We start from the raw sequence: 20,983 nt of genomic DNA, 5'->3' as shown, positions 1-20,983 counted from the left end.
TTTCAATTTCGGACAGTCCAGTAAAAAAAACTGGTCATTCTTGGTTGTAGTGCACTTTTAAAAATTGAGTCTATGAAGGTAAATTGAAGTTAATGATCGGTGACAGACAGCAGTTTACGCGATTGACACTAAATTATGTTATCTGATCATTTCAAATCAAATCAAAATTAGAATTTAAGTTTCAGCATCCTACGAATCTCATCGGAACTGTCGGAAAATTTATCAAGAATCCATGGGTAGCAACTCATAATTATCAAGCGCTAAATCGGACAATTTTATGAAATGTATAAGGAGTTTTTGATACATAAAAGATTTACATTTTTATCGATACCGCGTGAAATATAGACAATACTGTAGAACCGATATATAACAATGGCATCAACTTTTGAAATTGGGATAAAGCATATATAGCTTGTGAAAATATTTAAAATTTACGGGATCATTTGATCTTTCGAAATTTATTAACTTTTTCAAACAAATGTTGCATTCACAACACGCGGGTCGACCGCCTTGTGCCACAGGGTACTTCTCTTTGGCGTAAATTTGAAACTTTCAATAACAAACTACGTATGCCATCTAGAGGTAAATCGTACCCATTTCCGAACCCACGTGTGGAAGCAGAGAAGCGGTAAAAAGCGTATTCTCAAGGCGTAGCATAATATGCTAGCCGCTTAGCAAGATACTTGATCAAGCATATTATAAGCTAGGTAATTGTTCATTGGATTACCAGTGTATGATTGGGGCACGGACATGAGGCACGGCTTGAGGCACGGACATGATCACACAAAAAAAACGGTCAATTTGCGTATTTTCGATTCCTATCAACCAAGTTTGCAAAGTCCACAGGCTGAAAAAGATTTGGAGAGCAGTCTCGTTATTTTATCTTAGCCAATGGGCCGAAGAATTGATACAATGTATCGTACTTGGACTAGTTGAGATAAATTATATATAAATTATAGATAGATTTATGAAAATTTATAGAATCGTGAATTAATGATTCGTGAACTCATTTGTAATATACATTTGTGTAATCTGTTCATATAGTCCGGATTTATTTTGTCCAATTTATACATATATGTCAATAACTTAGCCTAGGTACTTAGTGACACCACACGATTTTTGATCAAATATATTAGCAGTATGAAAACGAAATACATATTTCACGTTAAAATTCGAGTTATAACCAAATATACTTGCTCGTAACTGCAAAAACTTACTTTTCGAACATTGGGATATGAAGACATAGAATAGGATAGGATTTACATATTTATCCCGGGGGAGAGGAAAGCCGATAAAACGGCTTATCCATATGGCGAACCACGGCCTCTCGTCCGGTTACCATTCCAAGTCGGGTATGGGATTAGTTATATTGTTTGTTTCCGGAAGCATGGACTTGGTGGCGGAGGAAGCCGTAACCGACCAGCGGTTACGTGAACCACCCAACGACGGCGAGGAGTCCAGCAATCCTCTCGCACATAACCATCCATGCATGGGATTCGAATCTGCGAACCCACGCAGAGTAATTAGAGGTGCGGTAGCGAGCGTATTCCTAACGCTTAGTCCGTTGAGCCACACCGCCGCGCCGAATACATAATAGGCCTAGATGTTCCGACTCGTATAGAATTCAATATCACGTCATCATGCGTCATTTTACGGAAACCCGCTTGGCGCCCAAGCAGGTTTTCTCCGTTGTGTAAGATAGCAAATATGACATCATATCGTGACGTCGCAAATTTTCAATTTTTCAATGCTGGCCCCTCTTCTTCAACGAAATCCCGGGTACGTTGCTTCTGGTAGGAATTTGTACTCGACGTCTTTTCTAATGTTTGGATTGTTATTTTATTTGCTGTTTATTTATTCCATTTTTGTTTTTGACGTTGTTATGATCTATCGTATTGGTGCAAATAAATAAAATATGAAAAATTACTGTCCAGGATAATGGGTATGAGCAACGATGAAAACTATGTGATTTTGAAAGACGACGCATGCTAAATTGAGTGTAAGTATATCTATATATGCTGCATACAGATGAGTTATATTCTATTCTTTATATCTTAAATGATGTTATAGTGCGAGAATGTCTCTTATTCTACGGTATGCGAACAATTGCGTATGAAGATAATGATGGGAAATCCCCGTCAACGTACGATAAGCAAACCTATAAAATGGTTCGACTAAATGGCATTATTCGATAAACTTCTAAATATTAATAATAAGCAAATTTCACTTTCGTCCACGGTAAATATAAATAATCTAAAAAGCTCTTTTGTGTTTCAACAATTGTGTCCGAAACATATGCCTGAATTACACTGGAAAAATAAACAAAACATGATAATAAATACTTATAAACCGGATCCACAGCAGACTCAAGTACAACAAATAAGCCACAAGAAGTAACCAATTACTCGTCTGTACAGATCCATTTATTGTTTTACTGAAATTTATTGTCTATAGCATTTCATAATTTCGGAAACCATCCATTGTTCTGTGAATTCTAAACAAGGTACCCTGAGTGACGTATTTCGACTTATCGAAAATCTGAATAACCTATTTCTTACCTTCTCGGAAATATAAAATACAATTAAATTGTCCAAGAACAATTTTATTGTACCAATTTGTTGCCGACACGGCAAACGCAAAAATATAATTGGGTTTATGTAATGTCGCAGTAGCCACAAACACAGACCGGGAAGGAAGTTAGTTTGCGGCACACACATAAACAAAATCATTTATCTGTTGTTTATGTCATAAATAAGTTATATTTTTGAATTATGTGTCGCAAATATTTAATAGATCAACTTCACAAAACGCAGTCTGTCGTACAATATCTTCGAAACCATCCATATGACTCACACCTGGTGTCTGTCTGGTATATTATAAACATGTAACAGTAACACCCAGCATCATATAGCATACTTTTAATATAATCAATCAGTCAATCAATCGTTTAGTTGTCGTCACATAAAAAGAAATGCACAAAGATTAGAACAGGAAGTAAATAAACTAGTAATGTTAATTGTGAGACAGCAGTCGCGAGGGACCCGACTGGGTCTTCAAGCAGCGACACCTATATATGGTTAAGTATAAAAAAATATTTACATTCGCTACAAACATTGACTATGCAATAGTCATGATGGTGAACATATTTTGACTATAAGTCAAATATTTTTGGTAACTCAAGATGTAGCGCAACTTCGCTAACATATATAATGAAATTAGTAAAATATACAAATCGAGAGGAATCGATGTAAATAAATAATAATTAGACAGAGAGAGAAGTAAAGCTATTGTTATTTATTGTACAGAAAATAGTCATAAATCTTGTAAAGAGAGGGTAAACATATGCTTGCTCAACAAATTATCGTCTATCGAGTTTGGGCATATCAGTGTGGCGGTTACACCAATGGTTAGCAATATATGTGTGCCGGGTAGTCTAAAAGTAGACTCCTTACACCTGTAGTTCGCTCGGCTTCTTGGGCAGCCATGGCGGTATTCTATTGAAGCGACTATTACCAAAAGAAAGCCAATCATATCATACTGAATACTCTAATCATTATAAATTCAAAGTTAAATGAAAAAAATACATAAAAGAGATGAAAACTCTGTCTCGGGTTTTCATCAACAAGACCTTCCTTTAGAAGGGTAGTTCCTCAAATATTAGTAATGAAGTACCGATGATATGATGCAAATGTCCTAATGGTGTAAATTTTCTTGCACTCATTTCGGCAGAATGATATAAATTTATATTAATTTTTTTCGCTGGTTATTAACATGATGCAAATCGGTTTTAACTAACGTTAGTATTCTAAAGAAGTGGATGTGGTTGAAAAGTGATAATTGCAATATTTAAACTAGGGTGGTCCAAACCCAGGCCCGCGGGCCACATGTGTCCCGCCGCTTCATTATCTGTGGCCCGCATCACATTCGGAGAGTAATCAAAAAATCGCATTTCGTGTTGTTTCGTCATAAAATAAATCAGAAAAAGCTTTTGAAGTATTGTCATCACTATTGTCACTGAACTAAATAGTGTTATGGATAGCTGGGGAAACTAGCGAAGTTGAATGATGTGCTTGGCGGTCTAAATTGTTATCTGGCTTTTTAACTTTTTGGTTCGGGAATATATGCAAACAATATAGGCATCATAGAAAACTAAAATTCGAATGCAGATTCTATTAGTCTAGAATGGCTATGCCTGATAACTATGTGTTTGCAAAATAAAGGTGTTTGTTTTGTATTGCACTGTTTACCTATTCTTGGCACCATTGTGGCCCGCGAACAATGCAAAAATAATTTTGTGGCCCGCGGAGCCGACAACCTTGGACCACCCTGATTTAAACTAACAAAGGCGGTAAAGTTGAAATATATACTTTGTGGTCAGTCGCGTTTTATGAGATAGTAACTGCGCCGTTTTGAATATGTACAGTTGAACCACAGCATGTGTTTATTCGAGCACTGAGAAGTCGGATTTGAGATAGGCCTCAAACTCTATTTAAAAGGCTAGTTGCAATGCAAACCTTGTAGATATAGATTCACAGGGCCATCCTAACTTTTCTACCGGCGTTAAGTGCATTTATAAATTTTATTTAGACAGATATTCAAGCATGGTTATAAACATTGCAACATTGCCTTGTTATCGTAGCTCTGTGTGTTATATGTCAGTTTTTAACCTTTTCATTTTAAATTAGTTGTAGATCAAATAACTCAATTGTCGTATTCTTTCAAGGAGTTTAGTTGTAATTTTAAAAATTAGTCACGCAAAACCTGCGATAGGTTAGGCTAAAAATAGCTATCAGATTCTGTGAGCGACACGTGGTCCAATCACAGAGAATAATATTGGTTTGAATAGGTAGACTAGTTTGTAAGCGCTGACTCTCTAAAACACTCTCAAAGTAAGCTTCAAAAATTTTGCAATGGACCTTTGACCCTCGAAAAATCCTTCCTTTACCTTACCATTGCAATATTCTCGGGGCTATTTTAAGAGTGCTTCCACGAGTTGATGCCTGTAAAATGGGGTATGTGTTTCAAACATTGAGGTTCAAACCATCATTATGATTCATCGCATACAACAATCTGTTTTTTAAAGGTACCGGTAATTTTAGCCTAGTCTATCACAGCTATTTCTACACTAATTTTTTATTACTGCAATAAAATTAAAACTCCTAAGAAGACAGAGTGATCATTGAATTATCTGATTTATATTTAAGTTTTCAAAACACAACTGAAAACTAACGAATAGAATTTAAAATCGCGAAAAACGCGTAAGGCCCGTAGTTAGTATAGTGACGATTTTTCTGGGTTCGCAGGAAGAATTTTTTTAGGGTCAAGGGTCTGATTTGGCCCACTAGCGGCGCCCAAGGACGGCAGTGATGTGTTCACGGATTTGGTTATCTTGTACGAAGGGCACGGTACGGTGTTACCGCTGTTACAAAATAGCCGTTGAGGATGTTGAGATTGAAGGTGCCTTACCCTGCTTGCAGGGCCATGATGGATCTTTGTTCTAATAAAAGATTTTCGACATTACCATCCGTCACTGCAAAAGATGGCAAGTTGGAGAAACAAATCGATTATAAGCAATACTCGGAAGTTATGGGTGAACAACTATTTCCAAAATATTTAGCTCCTACCAAAGACTTCAGAGCTGATTGGGCTCATGATATGCCGGCTGAAATTGACCCCGAAAACTGTAAAAATGTGACCCCGGAGGATCTGAAAGCGCACCAAAAGAGGCAAGCGATTCGTGGAAGACTAAGGCGAGAATTTTGGACAAAGAAGTATCATCCCACTAATTGGAGATATTTTAATCTTATCACTTCCGATCCTATGTTTGCAAAGTTCAACAGAGTTAGAAGTGTTTACTACACACTGGATGACCCAGCGAAGTGGTTGTCTGCAAATGATTACTTCAAAGCATTTGTTGTCCTAATACTCACTATTGTGTATTTTACTTATAGCGAGTTAGGACTTCGAAGAAAAATGGAAAAGAATGTTCATGCGCTGCACCCCAGTATCAATAGTCGAGCCCAGATGGACTAGTACATATCCCCGTGTGTGTGAAAATATATGTTCAGGGTGGGCCAAATTGAGGTAACAGTTAATTGTTGATATTGTAATAACTGTTGCCCTACTTTTGGCTCACCCTGTATGTGTTATACATGTTTTTGCATTTATTTCTTTTCCAGTTGCAGAGAAAAATAAACTCACTATATATAGTTAGCAAACATAAGTAAATGTTTTCACCGCTTGCTGGTTTACAGAGTATGACAAAACTCTTCAAAGATAATTGTTGATAAAAACATGTTTAAGCAAAAATATCTAAAATTAAAAGCTTGTTGTGCCATTACTTTATCAGCTTATGCACAGGGACTGTTGATATAAAACTTTTGTTTGTCCATTTGGCACATCTATTAATCGCATGCTCAAACTATAATGTAAAAAAATGAATGTCAGTGGTTTATTTGCCTTGTTGATGGTTTTTCTTTATTTGGATAAATATCATTTACTATTGTAGTCTTGTATTGAAATATTTCTGTCTTCATATTTGAATTTAGACCTAAAATTATAATAGATTACTGCGTAGTCATGAAATATGTCATCAAAGACTCAATTAACGCTCGCATTGTTAAAGCCAGATATTGCCCTGAATCCCATCGCAACGAAAGCAGTTACCGATCGTATTTCAAAAAACAACTTGCGCATTTTGAGAAAGAAAACAGTTCACTGGAAAAGAAAGGATGCTGAGATTTTTTACAACCAGCACAGTGAGAGATTCTTCTATGAAAGACTTCTGGATTACATTACTTGTGGTCCTGTAATTGCTTTAGTGCTTGCTGGACAAGATTCTATAAAAGTTTGGCGCAGCCTAATGGGTCCAACGAAAGTCTTTAAGGTCAAGTTTTTTCGGATTGGGGGTAACTACAATGTGGAATTCTGTTGCATACCTAGTCCAGTAAATCTTGTTGGCGAAAGAAAAATATTGCTCCCAATTCGCTTCCACAACAACATAAGCAGGTTGTGTGATACATATTATTAATGTTTGCAATTATGTTCACAGGCAAATATATCAGAACCATACTCGTTGAGGGGTGAGTATGGTTTAACAGACACAAGAAATTCTACACATGGATCAGATTCTGAAGAATCTGCCAACAGAGAAATCGAGATAATTTTTGGGGAAAACACAGTCGACATTGCTTCCACCAAAGAGTATAACACAAACACACAATTTCATTGGGATAAAAGTAAGGCTATACCACCTCATTAAAACATTTCATATAAGTTGGTTAGTTTCTGTTGCACACAAATTCTCACTATTAAATCACATTGTTTCACAGATTCCATAAACTCATCTCTTGGATTGTTAGACACATGGAATCAATTCTATAGAACCACTAAACCTAACCCAGATTTCGAATGGTTTGCAAATTATGATGATCTGAAGGATTCCATTCTACCTATGATAAGAACTGCACTGAGTGCCCAAGATAATCCAGGTAACAGAAAACCATACTTGCTGGACATAGGCTGCGGAGACTCAACTTTTGGGGCAAACATTGCATATGATCTGAAAGATGTTGAAGTATACTGTCTGGATTTTGCAATCGATTCACTGTGGAGGCTTCAAAACAAAATGGATGGAAACTCAAAATTTGATAATGTCAGAAACTGCACTCTTGTTCATGCTAATATAGCAGAGCAACAAGTGTTCTCTACAGGAAGTATCTGTGCAGCACTGGATAAAGGTACTACAGATTCTATATTAAAGCAACCTAAAGGAACTGAACTAGCAAGCAGAGCGTTGGCAAACATCTATAAAATATTATGCAAAGATGGAGTTTTAATACAAGTGACAGACGAACCACCAGAACTGCGCATCGACCTTCTACAAGAAGCTGCCAAAAGGTTACCAGATGATATTACTTCTAATATCAGCATTTCCTGTCAGCAATTTACATCTGTGAGGGACTATTTTTTATACACTGTAAGCAAGTCTTAGAAAATAATGCAACATTGCATTTGTCATGTTTCTGAACTGTGGTCATTGTATATTGATAAAAAGAAATCATGAACAAGCAAATATTTAATGCAAAAATATTAGGAAGTGTTAAGTTTAGCAGCATAGTGGCTAACATGGCTCTACACGCCTTCTCAATTGTCAGTTCTGTCACACATATTTAGTCCTTTTTTCAAAAGGTACACTGTAAGCAAGTCTTAATGCAACATTTCATTTGTCATGTTTCTGAACTGTGGTCATTGTATATTGATAAAAAGAAATCATGAACAAGCAAATATCTAATGCAAAAATATTTGGAAGTGTTGAGTTTAGCAGCATAGTGGCTAACATGGCTACACGCCTTCTCAATTGTCAGTTCTGTCACACATATTTAGTCCTTTTTTCAAAAGGTTGTTTCATATTATCGCTCATCTCACTCTTTACTCTCAATTGTGTAGCACTCGGTGCTGGTGACTGCGAAGATTTCACAGTAATGCTGCCGGGAGTATTCGATGTACCAGACAATGCGCCGGTGGTGGCTTTCGCAGTTGCATCCGCAGATGTTTGTTGATTGACCCTTTCCGCCTTGGCATCTGCATTTTCAGAGGTATCCTTCTGTAGTGGAACTGGCTGTCCTCCCGGTTGGACCTGAAAATGTTAACTAATTTATTTTATCATGTACCCACCGCTACAAAAATTCGAACCGTTGTAACATTTGCGGCTCAAAATCATTTAACCTTGCTACATACAACATTTCCAAGAAAGTTAAAACTGCTCACTTGGTAAAATTTGTGGGGAAATTTCGAAGTGAGATTATCTAGTAATTGATCTACTCTTCGACATTGAAACAATGACCCGGGCTCTTCTTTCTTTTTTTTCGTCTTTTTCTCTTTGCCCTCTGTTTTATTATCGTCATTGAATTGCCACCAATAACCTTTCGACGGATGGTATCTTGAATATGAAATGGCTGATAGAAAATAAGTATTTGTAAGAAATATAAATTTACTTAATGCATCCTAACATACACATTGGCTTTAAAATTACTAGGAAAGTCTCAATATGGATGGCAAGAAATTCGAAAAATTCCACCATGCAAATAATTCGCACATCATGACATATGATATGGAATGAATCAAACCTTGTGGGGTCTCAAATAACCGATTATACGAGTGCGAACAATGAATTTTGATGTGGCCAAATTTTATCATTGAAATATTACAGTCAACAATACATTTGTTATTAACATATTTAATAAATACTATTTCATGTCGTTGGGATGTTTGCTTTCATACCCTTAACATTTGAACGTCTGTCATGAATGTGAAAAATGCTCAATTCTATAATGTATCTTGTGATTGCAATTAGTCAATTTCCCAAGACTGTTTGTTGCACCGATTTTTTTGGTGAGAATCCAGCTCATGTTAATTATTTTACCACACTGTTATTCTGTTTTGAATATAATCACTCAACTTACCTTCAGAAAATGCACTATCAAGGTGATGAAGACTTGAAGTCTAAAATCAAAATACTATGTAAATCTAATAAACAATATTGTTTAGGATAAGAAAATTTGCAAGGTATACAAAAAATAAAATGAATTTGTCACAGTAAATCAGAGCTTCTGTTTGATAATATTTCACTGTAGTAGTTTGTTATTGCAATAACAACAATCATAACTTCTGTTATTTCATATCGGTCCGTTTGATTGCATATATTTGGTATAAACTGGATTGGAGAATTGAACTTATCTACAGTTATTAAATGAAAAGGGCCAGATTCGACCATTTAATCGCAATTCCCAGCTTGCAAACGTCAACTTGAAATATGTGCCGAGCTATCACACGAATTTCCTAAGAAGCCATGCCAGCTGAATAATGGAATTCTCAACTTACCAATCTTGAATTTACGACAGATTTAATATCTGGTGCTTGATAAACGATCCCAGCAATAATATAATAGTCAGCAATGCTCACCACTGCAAAAAGAAGAGAGAAATAATGAACACTATCAGCTGCTTACATAATTGTCATGCCTAATATTCTTAGGAATCAATCTGGAGTCTTTCCACAAAATTGCTATTAACTCTCAATAGACGTCGAATAGCATGATTCGTTTCGAGCACTGATGTATGGCCAAGGTCAGCAAGAATTATTGTCGGCGTTTAAATGATGGGAAATAAAACGCAGACATGTCATGACTTCCTTAATGCCTGAAAAATCACTTAGGAACTGTCATATACCCTTAAAATTACAAGATAATCGAACAAAGTGAATTCTGACGTCACCGGATAAGTGACGGTCAATAGATATGGATCCTGTGGCGATTGACGACAAACCATTACAATATGGTTGCGAACAGTCTTTGTTGTCTATAAATATCCAAATTCAACCGTCCTGGCGAAAAATATGACATACGGCGAATTACTCCTCTCGTGTGAGATTTACCAGGTTTCTTCAGGAAGAAACGAAATATGTAAATGTTGACCCAAACTGGCACGCGGTTTCGTATGCTAATGCGAAATGTAACAACATGAAAGAGAAAGAATACATTGCCACGATTCCACACTCCAACCATGTTTAGATTTTTATACCGCCAGGGGCAGATAACGAAAATGATTCGAATCGAGACGCTTATCGGTGTTATCAATACCATATTTAGAATAACCGATGACATTGACAGGGTTTAATCAGAAAAGCTTAAATTGCATGTTTCGACAGCGGTAGAAGTGTAATCGTTTAAACAATGGAAAATAAATAGCCAAAACAAATATTGAAAAAACACAATCTGTACGAATAATAGCGCACGCTACGAGAGAAATTAAAAACAAACATACGGTATTACAGCGCTAATCCAAATATATCAATATGATCTCATTTCACATCGGGATAATTGCATCATCTCAAATAATGTACAATCGGTCACAAAAAGGCGTCGCAACACGTCTCAAAAATCGTTTTATATACACAGTGAACAATTAAAAAAAGAAAAAAATGAGAATCACTAGCGCCCATCGTGATATGGCGTTGAAATTATGTATAAAAAATTAAAGTTTACTCAACTGCAAGGCATTCACCATTGTATATCATCTCCTGCCTTATAGAAACATTACCCATTTTGGCACATTTTATGTTATTTTAGCTATATATCTCTATGTCGACCTTTATTATTTCGCTTGCGTAAACTAAATACGGAACGTCTATTTCGACGACGTTACCCTGGGGATTTGGGGGAATACCGCAGTGCAAAATACGTCACAAATATGTGAGTAATAAAAAACGATTGCGGTAAGCATTACATAATCACGTGAATGTTTCTTTCAAATCTTCAAAAAGAAGCTACCTTAAAATAGAATCATTGATATAGCCATAATCGGACCATACATAACTTGCGTTTGATAACAAGCTTTACATGCGGGGAATGCTTGGCCGACCTACGGTCATTCGTTAGCAACGGTTGGGCAACGCAAACACTGGGGACGCGATTTTACCCACAGTCGGCATGATAGCATCAAGTAACAAACGCGCTTGCTAAGTCCACTGGTAGAAATAGTTATTTGTATAAATATATTTCGTCTCTATGGCGTAATATTGAACTCTCAGCTGTTTTCCGCAAAGAAACGTGAAAATGACGACGCTAGTAACCAGGTGGTTTTACGTAATGCGTCGCAACGGATGGACAAAGCGCAGGTAATTCATTTATTTTTCGCAGTAATATTTTCGTACAAAATAATGTAGACTCGTATATCGCAGAAGTGAATTATTCAATACAGTATGTGTATTGCAAAAAAATATTAATAACCATTGCTGGCGATTGGATTTGGTATTTTTTACGCGAGAAAATAAGCTAGAATTTTAAGTTGAACGGCAAAATTATTTGTTTAATCAAATTTACATATTATGAGCTACAAATTTTTACAATCCACATAAGAAATTTCAATTGGAATCTCCGAGTTACAGCATTGATTTATTTGAGCAAGTTCGGTCTAGAACTTTTCCACCAAAAAAAAAAACTGTGGAAATCTACTATAAATGCTACACTATGTTAAGTTAATGTCCAATTGCAACCATTTGAAGTCTATGTAATGGATTAATTCGACAAAGAAGAATAATAAAATCTAACAAAAAGCCCATAGTGCAAAAACATTAGAAAGTTGTATTATTCATGAGTATGTCACCGCTTAAAATCGGGATTCTAGACTTAACGTGATACTCTTCGCCGTGGTTAAAGATTTTCTTTTTGTTAGGTTCGCAATTTCAAGCATACTATAATACAAGAGCAATGCTCAATAACATGGACATGAAAAACTATATATATAACTAATGTGGGATTTAAAATGAGCAATTTGATTTCAATGAGCTGTTCATCTGCTTGAGGGTCTTGCAGCATGATTGAATGACGTGACACGCTGTGGTGCAATATACCCAAAGCTAACAAAATTTGGGTGAAATATTGGGGACTGATAATAGAAAATTTGAAAAGTAATTTCCGTTCAACAGCCTCTTCCATCTCCAAGTAATAAAGATTTGAAACAAATTCGTCTATTAGTTAAAATTTGTACAAGATAATTATGAGATTACTATGCACTTTTCTATCAGCATCGAAGCGCGAGAAAAGTGGGTAATTTAGAGGAATAGAGAGGAATCACCTTGGCCAATATTGCGTCATATGACCCCAGATTCCTTGACATTTGAAATCAAATTTTCGTGAAGAATAAAGAGTAGTCAAATGATTTCTGCGGTTAGAAACCTCCAAACATGTACTGGAATATTTTCTATTAGTATGAGGTTGAAACTTTCATTATTAAATATTCAATGCATGAAATCTTATCACGACAGTTCTCCAGGCTAAGATTAAATTATCATGTCGAAAAAACAGCTTTCGGACGAACAACTTTCGGTTGCAACCATATTCTTTTGATCACGCTTCATCAAAGGTAGAATTAGAATTACCGTGAATGTATTTCTTGATGTCAAGTTCAGTTTCTATGTGAAATCGATAAGAATTCGCTGTGTTTACGGTCGAAAATCGTTATTGTTAGTGATAATGCGTGAGTGAAACGAAATTCAATCACTCAAATATTATATAACAATAAACAATTATATTATTCTTATCTGTTATTTCGTGATTTTTACGTCAATACCTTTGCTTGGGGGAAAACATCGAAGTGGGAGACTACACGAAAATGCTCCAAATAACATAAAGGATGAAAAACAAAAAAGACACACTATATTTCATATATATTTCATACTATATATTTATAACTACTCAGTGAGGTCGATTTTACCAATCACTTTTGGAAGTCAATCAAAGTTAAAATTTGATATATTTAACTAGCAAGAACAGTAGTATTTTAACAAATGACATTCTGTTACGATAGATCGATTCATGGATACCAGGAGTTCTTGTCCGATTAGGCCGATTCTTGTCCGATTAGGATCAGAAGCTGTGGAAAATGCAGTAACACCACACTCTATATCAGTTGCACAAATTATATCCTCGATATAAACTAATGACGATGATTTTAGTCCAAATGTATAAAAGTTTCAGCAATGCATTAAATCAGTAGTATTGGCCATCGTTATTATGGCTTTAAAGTGAGCGTGCGAACTATGTAAAAGGTTATATAGTTTGTACAGTGATAAATATAATCATATATAGAATAATTTGTTGCATGTTCAGTCGCACAGGAAATTTAAAAACGGCGTAGTACAGTCAAAGTCGTTAGTTGATTTTTGCGTTCAGACTTTTATTATACGCCGATCTAAATAAATTAGCTTTCCCGATACCAGCTTGAATGTCCCTTGTCTATAAGCAAAGGCAGTTCTGTTCCCGCCTTGTGTGGATCAATTATTATCGCAACTGGCGATCTAAGCAGTTTACATCATCACCAAGGAAATATCGAGCGATTTTACTCAGAAATATCCAACACAACCGGCTTAAAGAAAGAATAAGCAGCGATTGACAAGATTTTAAGAGCTGGCAACTTAACCACGTCATATTGACGTCACGGGGTCTATCTTCAGTTCTTTGTTTTCACAACCTAACCAAGCTCAAGGGAAACATTTGATCGGTCACCTGGGGGATAACAAGAAGAATTAGTATTTAACAGTACAAACACAAATTTCAATAAGTATTCTTGATTCTTTTCTTACACAATCCCCAAACCAATCACCAACCAAGCATGATACAATACATTTGCAATAGCACCATGCGTGGTCGCAAATTCATAATTAGTCCTTACTGAAACTTGATTGTTTAAAATTTTGCGTCGCCACCAAAAACCGGCGGCGACTTGAGAGCCAACCAACGGAGTCGAGATGCCCTCAAGGAAGATAAGAGTGTTTCTATTTTCGGTTTGCGGTACAAAACGAAAGTTCGTGTAATGAGTCCCTAACAGCTACTTAGGATCTATTATGGAGCTTTTCAAATAAAAAATAATATCATGCTAAATTTATCTCAAATCCTTCAGTAATTTTATTGATCCAATCGTTTTGGAAGAAGTAAAAACCAAAAATAAATGAAATTTTGCATTTTCAGGTTCTATGAACTTTCTCACGATTCACGGTTTTTGTTTAATTACCCTAATCTTGGATGACAAATGGCGAAACTAATATTATTATGAAAAATGTTCCTGTTCAATAGTCGAATGAATTCCTGTCATGGAACAGTTTTTGTCATCGCATCAATTTTGCTTTTACCAATACTGCATCGAGCAAATAATTTCTTTCGCATAAGTGCTGCAGTGTTACCGAGAATGAAGACAAATGCTTTTTCAACCCTATTGGCGTAGGTTGTCGAACTGTGTTACCCCATCTAAATTAAACTTTATTGATATGATTTGCCTTCAACCAAATGTTCAGCAAATTATTGAAAATAGAATAGCTCATCGGTTAACAGTCAGCTCTAAAGCATTTCCACACGTACGTACAAAACTTAAATTAGTCTCGTGGGCTGTGGCAAACTAAGAATTACAAATGAGGCGGACACTCCAACCTAAAATAGTAAAGCCAGAATGGTTGATAAAACCATTTCTTGCAAAAATTGTGATCATATAATGAGATAGTATATTAATAGTCGAGGTGAGAGGCATCAAAGTGTTTCAATTTCTCAGTGTTGTGCAACTGAATATAATATAGAGTAAAATATCCAGGCATTATGAAACAGGAGAAATGCAACATGGACTTTTTTAACCTTTGAACTGCCACGAACACACTCCAAAAGCGAATACTGTTTACACGTATTCTTTAAGCCACATAAGTCCCAGGTGCTATACGCTGTATCAACTAACAATACGGGGATATCCTATATCGAATCCTAATACTTGAGACTCGCTATCATTTTTAGAGGAGAACAGGACGATTCGACATGTCAATATAACCGTGCTTTTTGTTATTACAATTGTAGATTTCGGAAGGTTTTGTTTAGTTTCACTTGCTGAAATAAACCCTTGGGTCAGGTCAGAGAAGAAAGCAGTTCGCTTGCACGCTACACCTTGTTTAAAAACGCCCACGCGATAGGTAGAAGAATTAAATTAACGTTAATTTAGCGTAACTTAAAACTTGCTACTCGAGTTAACCTGCTTACCTATCGATGCTACAGATGCGATGTATGCGGCATAAAAGCTCGTTCGAGCATTAAAAAAAAAGCACCAATAAGTTATGGTTGTACAAAATAAACCAGTAATTTCCATGTAAAAATTATAGTATAATTCCAACTCGCGTTTATAGGAACACTAATTGGCTTGCTTTTTCATTTTATACAATGATTGAACCGCAATAACGATAATGCGTAGGCGGACGGACAATGGCCACGGATCGAGCGTCCGAAGTTGTGTTTATTTTGTTTACAGTCACCTTGTTTTATATCTATAAGCCTGGCAAGGTGAGCGCCCACGCTCATACAAATCTCTTATGACACAATAAGAAGCAATATGAGAAAATATCCAAACACATTCTCTCGCAAAATAATCGTACATTGGGGATGTTTTCTCAATTGAATTCTGCTACGAAATTACTACATTACCAAAAAGAAACTGCATAGAAGTAATAAACAGTTTCAATAGATTTGCATAAAAGTTTCCCACATTTGCAATTCGAAGCTTTTTCAAATTCAATGTGGGTTCTATTCGGCTCAGCATATATTTGTTCACTGCTAAAACGCGCGCACGAGAGCAAACAGTGGAAAGTACCGGGGACAAATATACATTGTCGCCCCCTCAGCCACAAATATTTCTCTCTACAAGAGCATGGCGTGCAAAATAAAAAGTTGTATAATTTTAGCAGCAACGGGTTGCGCAGTTTTTCGTCGTACAGGGAGGATATTTCATACAACACAAGAAAGCTTATAAACATTCTCCAAAACGACGTTGGTCATGAAAAAAATCCCGTGCAGCCAATATACCGTAATTAATATAAGCAAGGGACTATTGGTCTAACTCAATGGTTTTCAACCTGGTTCCGCTGCACCCTTTCGTCAGTAAAATCCAGGGGTTCTGAAGTCTCTGTGAACTGTGATGTTTCATTGGGGTTCCACTCCAGCAAAAAGGTTCAAAACCACTGGGTTGACTAAATCCAGAATATGCATTTTGCAAAACCTGGCTAGTTTTTAGTGTCTGTATAAAACGACCACGGTAAACCGGAAGAACTCTAATTCAACAATCCTTGTTATATTGCACAGGTGAGGATTAATGAAACTTGACAAATTGAAATGCTTATGAAATATTATTACCCATTTTCACTTGATATGTCCGAAATATTTCATTTGCAATCAATCTATACCCAAGAGAATTCGAACTCAACTGAGTCACGAAAAAGAATGCGGATGGATACTGTACACTACAGGATGTAATGATTTCAGTTTTGAAATACGAAAGAACAGACTAGAACAATTTTATAACTCATTCCGCAATAAATGTTGCAATCCTTTTGCGGGTGTAAACCGTACAGGATGTAATGATTTCAGTTTTAAAATACTAAAGAACGGACTAGAACAATCTCAAAACTCCGTCGGCAATAGATGTTGCAATCTGACATTCTTGTTGAACACGTTAACGCGCTTTAGTGGATACAAAGGGCAACGTCAGCGTTAAACCTGTAACGAAAGGGCCGGTTTGGATTGCATCAACAGGTCGAACACTTTCCTCGGCGTCTACAATTTAATTCGAGGGGTCAAAGCATTCGAGAATAGCTTTGAGATATGTGTCGAGTCTAAAGTTGTATGGTTTATATATTAAATGCGACTTCACTTGTAAGTTGTACATAGTTTCGAAAGAAAATCTTCCAATGCAACATCCTACTCCACAAACAACAATAATAATTCTATAATTTTTGTAAACATTTTTGATAGGGTGGGGAATATTTGTGACAACTCAAAAGAGTTAAATGAGAAAAGCGTTAAATCGATAGAGTAGAATGTTTTCGCAAGAAAAAAGTTATTCCGGCACAACAAAAAAAATGAATACAATAGAACCGAACGTTGTATTCAAAGTTATAGAGCATGCAAAATTGAACGAGAGATACTTTTCTACGGAAGAAGCGGTCGTTCTATTCCGGTATCTCACCTCATTGGGCAGGAATCCGACGATCAAATATTACATCACCGGCACGAGTGCTTTCACGTCATGTTGCACAGTATTAAGTATGTGCCGGTGATAAGACAACCTCCAAAGAACAATTCTAACGTAGGTTAGAGAATTAGGGTATTTAAAAACAGTTTCACACTTCATGAAACCCCTGAAAAAAATTTACAGGTAGTTCTATAGACTTTTGAGTCTATCGTAGGCGGGGAAAAATTAGGAATTGTTCTGTTATTGGTCGCCCACGTGCATTGTTACCATCAAATTTAATGTTTTATCAATTTTAACCTGTCGCAACTGAAGGTGTTCAGCGAAGGCAAATAAATGCCAAATATGGTTACGGAAGACTTGGGAGTTTCAAGGAAAACAACGCTTCAGCTAATATTATATAAGAAATTGCTGTATTGACTTTACGATAAAAATATATGAGCAATACGCGTGTTCGGTATTTCACGATGAGGCATTTTGCCTCAAGATTTATTTGTCGTTTTGGCAAGAAAGCAATACGTACAGTGCACATGTTATGCAATATTGCCACTTCAAGCTGGCGGCAATACTTACGCATTAATACCATTACGTTTGCATTTCTGAAGCATGAATCACTTTTGCACACTTTAAATCTAAAGGAGAAATGGATCCTAAATGAAGTTTCATACTGGCTATGGTCAAGAGGAGTCATTCAAAGTTTGCATAGGAAACATGATCAAAAAACTAAATTAAACTTCCAAATCAATGGCTATCAAGAACAATTTGATTAGCCATTTTTACTAAAACGTTAATATGCTATAACCTAAAGAAATTGTTTTTATACTTGGTACTTGAATCAGATTTTAACACATGATTCATGGTGATAAGCATATGAACTTATTTTAATCTAATGTTCTTATTTTAATCTCACAATTTATTCCAATAATTACCCATTCTTCTTTGGAGTAGATGATTAAGTAAGTCAGTGGTGATGTAAGTCAGTGGCAAATACGTAGGTCAGTGGCGATTAAGATAGACATCAGCGCACATCAGCAAAGCATTTATATCACTGATTAGGTGCCAACCCTCGTCTCATAGTTAGTATATGATAACAGAAAATAATAAAGTATAATAAATTTGAATCGATAAATTGTCATATTAGCAAAGAGGAACCTGGTTACTTACCATGTGTGGGTGAATGTCTCATTTGTTTCCTGATTATGTATAATATTGGTTCTTGGCAATGTAGCAATGTGTATTCTATACCTGTCATGTTCCTAAAAAAAAAAAAAGTTCTGGAAATTACCCATTCCTAGATTCTGTGAACCTTTGGTCTTCGACTTGAAAATTAATTCAAATTTATATTTGTGATTGGTGATTGTGACTATACCATTTTACTATATTCAATTACCTTATCACTTGTATACTTTTCAATGAACAAGAATATCATTAAAACAAGCAGGAATGATTTTAAAATGAAAGTTTAGACCTAATACTATAAAGCAAACCCAATCTTACGTCAAGTGATCCAGACTTAATCCTTGCATTTTTATAATTTCATTGTTGCATTGGCTGTCATAAAAAGAGTTACTGCGTTCGGAGAAATATTTGAGGACATTTCCTCTGTTCAACAAAGGAATCCAAGCACTGTCATGCCATGATAGATGTAGAGGATTTTCAGCTGAGACTGTTACAATATAAAGGAGAATATATATTTTTAAATAAATTGACAGTGTTGACTTGAATTATTTCAAGTCTAGTGTCAACACTCATCTACTGGCAATACAGTAATAAAGATAGATTTATAGCTATCAGAAAGGCAGCACTAGTTGCATTGGATATGAATCTTTAATTAACTAGTATATTTTTATTTAAGTGTTGAAAAAATTTGTCAAGTGATTTTTATTCAAGGGTGATTGCCTAAAATAATTAACGTCCTCATTGTTTGGAGGCTTTTTTTCAAAACAATTCATCAAAATACTGTTGATGAAAGTTGCTCGTCTCCCTTTAGATAATTTCAAAAACCAGATGCAATATGAATTACATTCAATTAGTGTACAACTAGTAAAAAGTTTCAATAGATATACTTGCAATGTAGAATAATTTCGAAATAGAATGACCTCATGATGTATAAAAATTCTATAAAATTATTAATAATAATTAGTATTGATTATATTTAAGAAACAAAAACACAAACATAAGAGGACAAAGGATCAAAGGTGTTGGGACATGTGTAATATCACACCAATGTCTCGAAAAGGTGTGAAAAGATGTCGCCAGTGTCTAGGGAATGTAGCAATCAGACGCGACAAATTCAACTGTTACTGGATAAATGCTAAAAGCCTAATAATACAACCCACTGTATATAATTGGAGACATAAAAAAAAATATCAGACATGGGCACTCTGTAAACTACCAATAACCGACAAATGGGACGACTGTTCACATTGCTTTCCATCTTTTCATTCATAAAACAAACAATAAATGATGCCAGTGCTGGTGCCTCGAAGACTGGAGGATGACTAAATGTAAAAGACAAAGAATGTCCGGCATTCTCCAATCACACTTTAAAACCATTGTTTTCCCGAAGTACAAATCATTTTCACACCTTCAATGATACAATTTTCTTTTAAATATCAACTACATGAAAAGGCACCCGTCTGATTCCATCAAAAGCCCATTGAACAAGGCGTCAAACGAGGTGTGAAAACAAGACAAATTAATAATAATAACAGTTTATCTACTGTAAATAGTCGCCTATTCAATTGAAGAAAAACCATAAAAGCACAAAACAAATAAACATTTTGTAAAATACGATAATTACTTCCAGTACATACAAACTGGACAATTGATCAATTAGCACAAATTGCAACTAGTGATATATAATACATCCTAATGACTTACCTTTTTCTGGATTGGCCATTTTGATGAAACCAAAGTGACCAAAGATATATAAATTCAGTCAGTGTCTGACAAATTAGTAGTTCGGCAAAATCTCAACAACCGAGTTATGAAGGTTCAGACAGACAGTTGATAGATAAATATAAAATGCATCATAATATATCTATGGTTTAAACAAAAAGCAGAGAAAAAGGTACAGCAATTAGAGAAGGAGACCCAAGTTCATAATATGTAAGTGAACTATTAGAGATAAATCGCTTATTGAAAAAAAATACAATTACTAATAGCATGAGAACAAAACAAGACATTGGCGGTCAATAATGATATCTTGCCCAGACTTGCCCAGAACATGACCACACAACCAATGTGGAAAGAAGGAGAAATGTTTTGTTTCTTTATTGTATAAAAATGCAAAACCTTCTTCATTCAATTAAAAAGGACCCAGAAGGCAGTGCAGGAAGTTTGGTAGCACCATTAGGAAAGTTGTAAATATAGCAGAAACAGTCATTATTGTGTATAGATTTAAAATTTGAATGTTCAAATTTATAATT

The 20,983-nt window shown here is 35.6% G+C and overlaps 3 protein-coding genes across 4 annotated transcripts; 2 read left to right on the top strand and 1 right to left on the bottom strand.

Moving 5' to 3' along the window:
- The first annotated feature begins 5,369 nt into the window (after window positions 1-5,369).
- On the top strand, window positions 5,370-6,549 carry LOC120335238 (uncharacterized). The gene has a single exon (XM_039402713.2). The coding sequence runs from the start codon at window positions 5,443-5,445 to the stop codon at window positions 6,031-6,033; it is 591 nt and encodes a 196-aa protein (XP_039258647.2). The 5' UTR covers window positions 5,370-5,442; the 3' UTR covers window positions 6,034-6,549.
- Window positions 6,550-6,586: 37 nt separating this feature from the next.
- On the top strand, window positions 6,587-8,070 carry LOC120335235 (citrate synthase-lysine N-methyltransferase CSKMT, mitochondrial-like). Of its 2 annotated transcripts, none has more exons than XM_039402711.2 (3): window positions 6,587-6,886; window positions 7,052-7,238; window positions 7,332-8,070. In XM_039402711.2, exons 1-3 carry the CDS (start codon window positions 6,587-6,589, stop codon window positions 7,991-7,993), a joined length of 1,149 nt encoding a protein of 382 aa, XP_039258645.2. In that variant the 3' UTR covers window positions 7,994-8,070. The 2 variants fall into 2 exon arrangements, with proteins under 2 accessions (XP_039258645.2, XP_077965890.1); XM_078109764.1 differs by having other exon boundaries at window positions 6,592-6,758.
- Window positions 8,071-8,219: 149 nt separating this feature from the next.
- LOC120335237 (mediator of RNA polymerase II transcription subunit 6-like) lies at window positions 8,220-20,608 on the bottom strand. Its single transcript, XM_039402712.2, has 7 exons — window positions 20,436-20,608; window positions 19,050-19,218; window positions 18,717-18,808; window positions 9,883-9,965; window positions 9,465-9,504; window positions 8,770-8,957; window positions 8,220-8,638 (listed from the first exon to the last, which is right to left on the bottom strand). The coding sequence occupies exons 1-7, from the start codon at window positions 20,452-20,454 to the stop codon at window positions 8,372-8,374; spliced, it is 858 nt and encodes a 285-aa protein (XP_039258646.2). The 5' UTR covers window positions 20,455-20,608; the 3' UTR covers window positions 8,220-8,371.
- Between the last annotated feature and the right edge of the window lie 375 nt (window positions 20,609-20,983).

This window comes from Styela clava, chromosome 2 (genome assembly GCF_964204865.1).
Source record: "Styela clava chromosome 2, kaStyClav1.hap1.2, whole genome shotgun sequence".
Taxonomy (NCBI): Eukaryota; Metazoa; Chordata; class Ascidiacea; order Stolidobranchia; family Styelidae; genus Styela; species Styela clava.
Note: the sequence above shows the minus strand (reverse complement) of the source record. Positions and strands in the feature narration are given on the sequence as shown.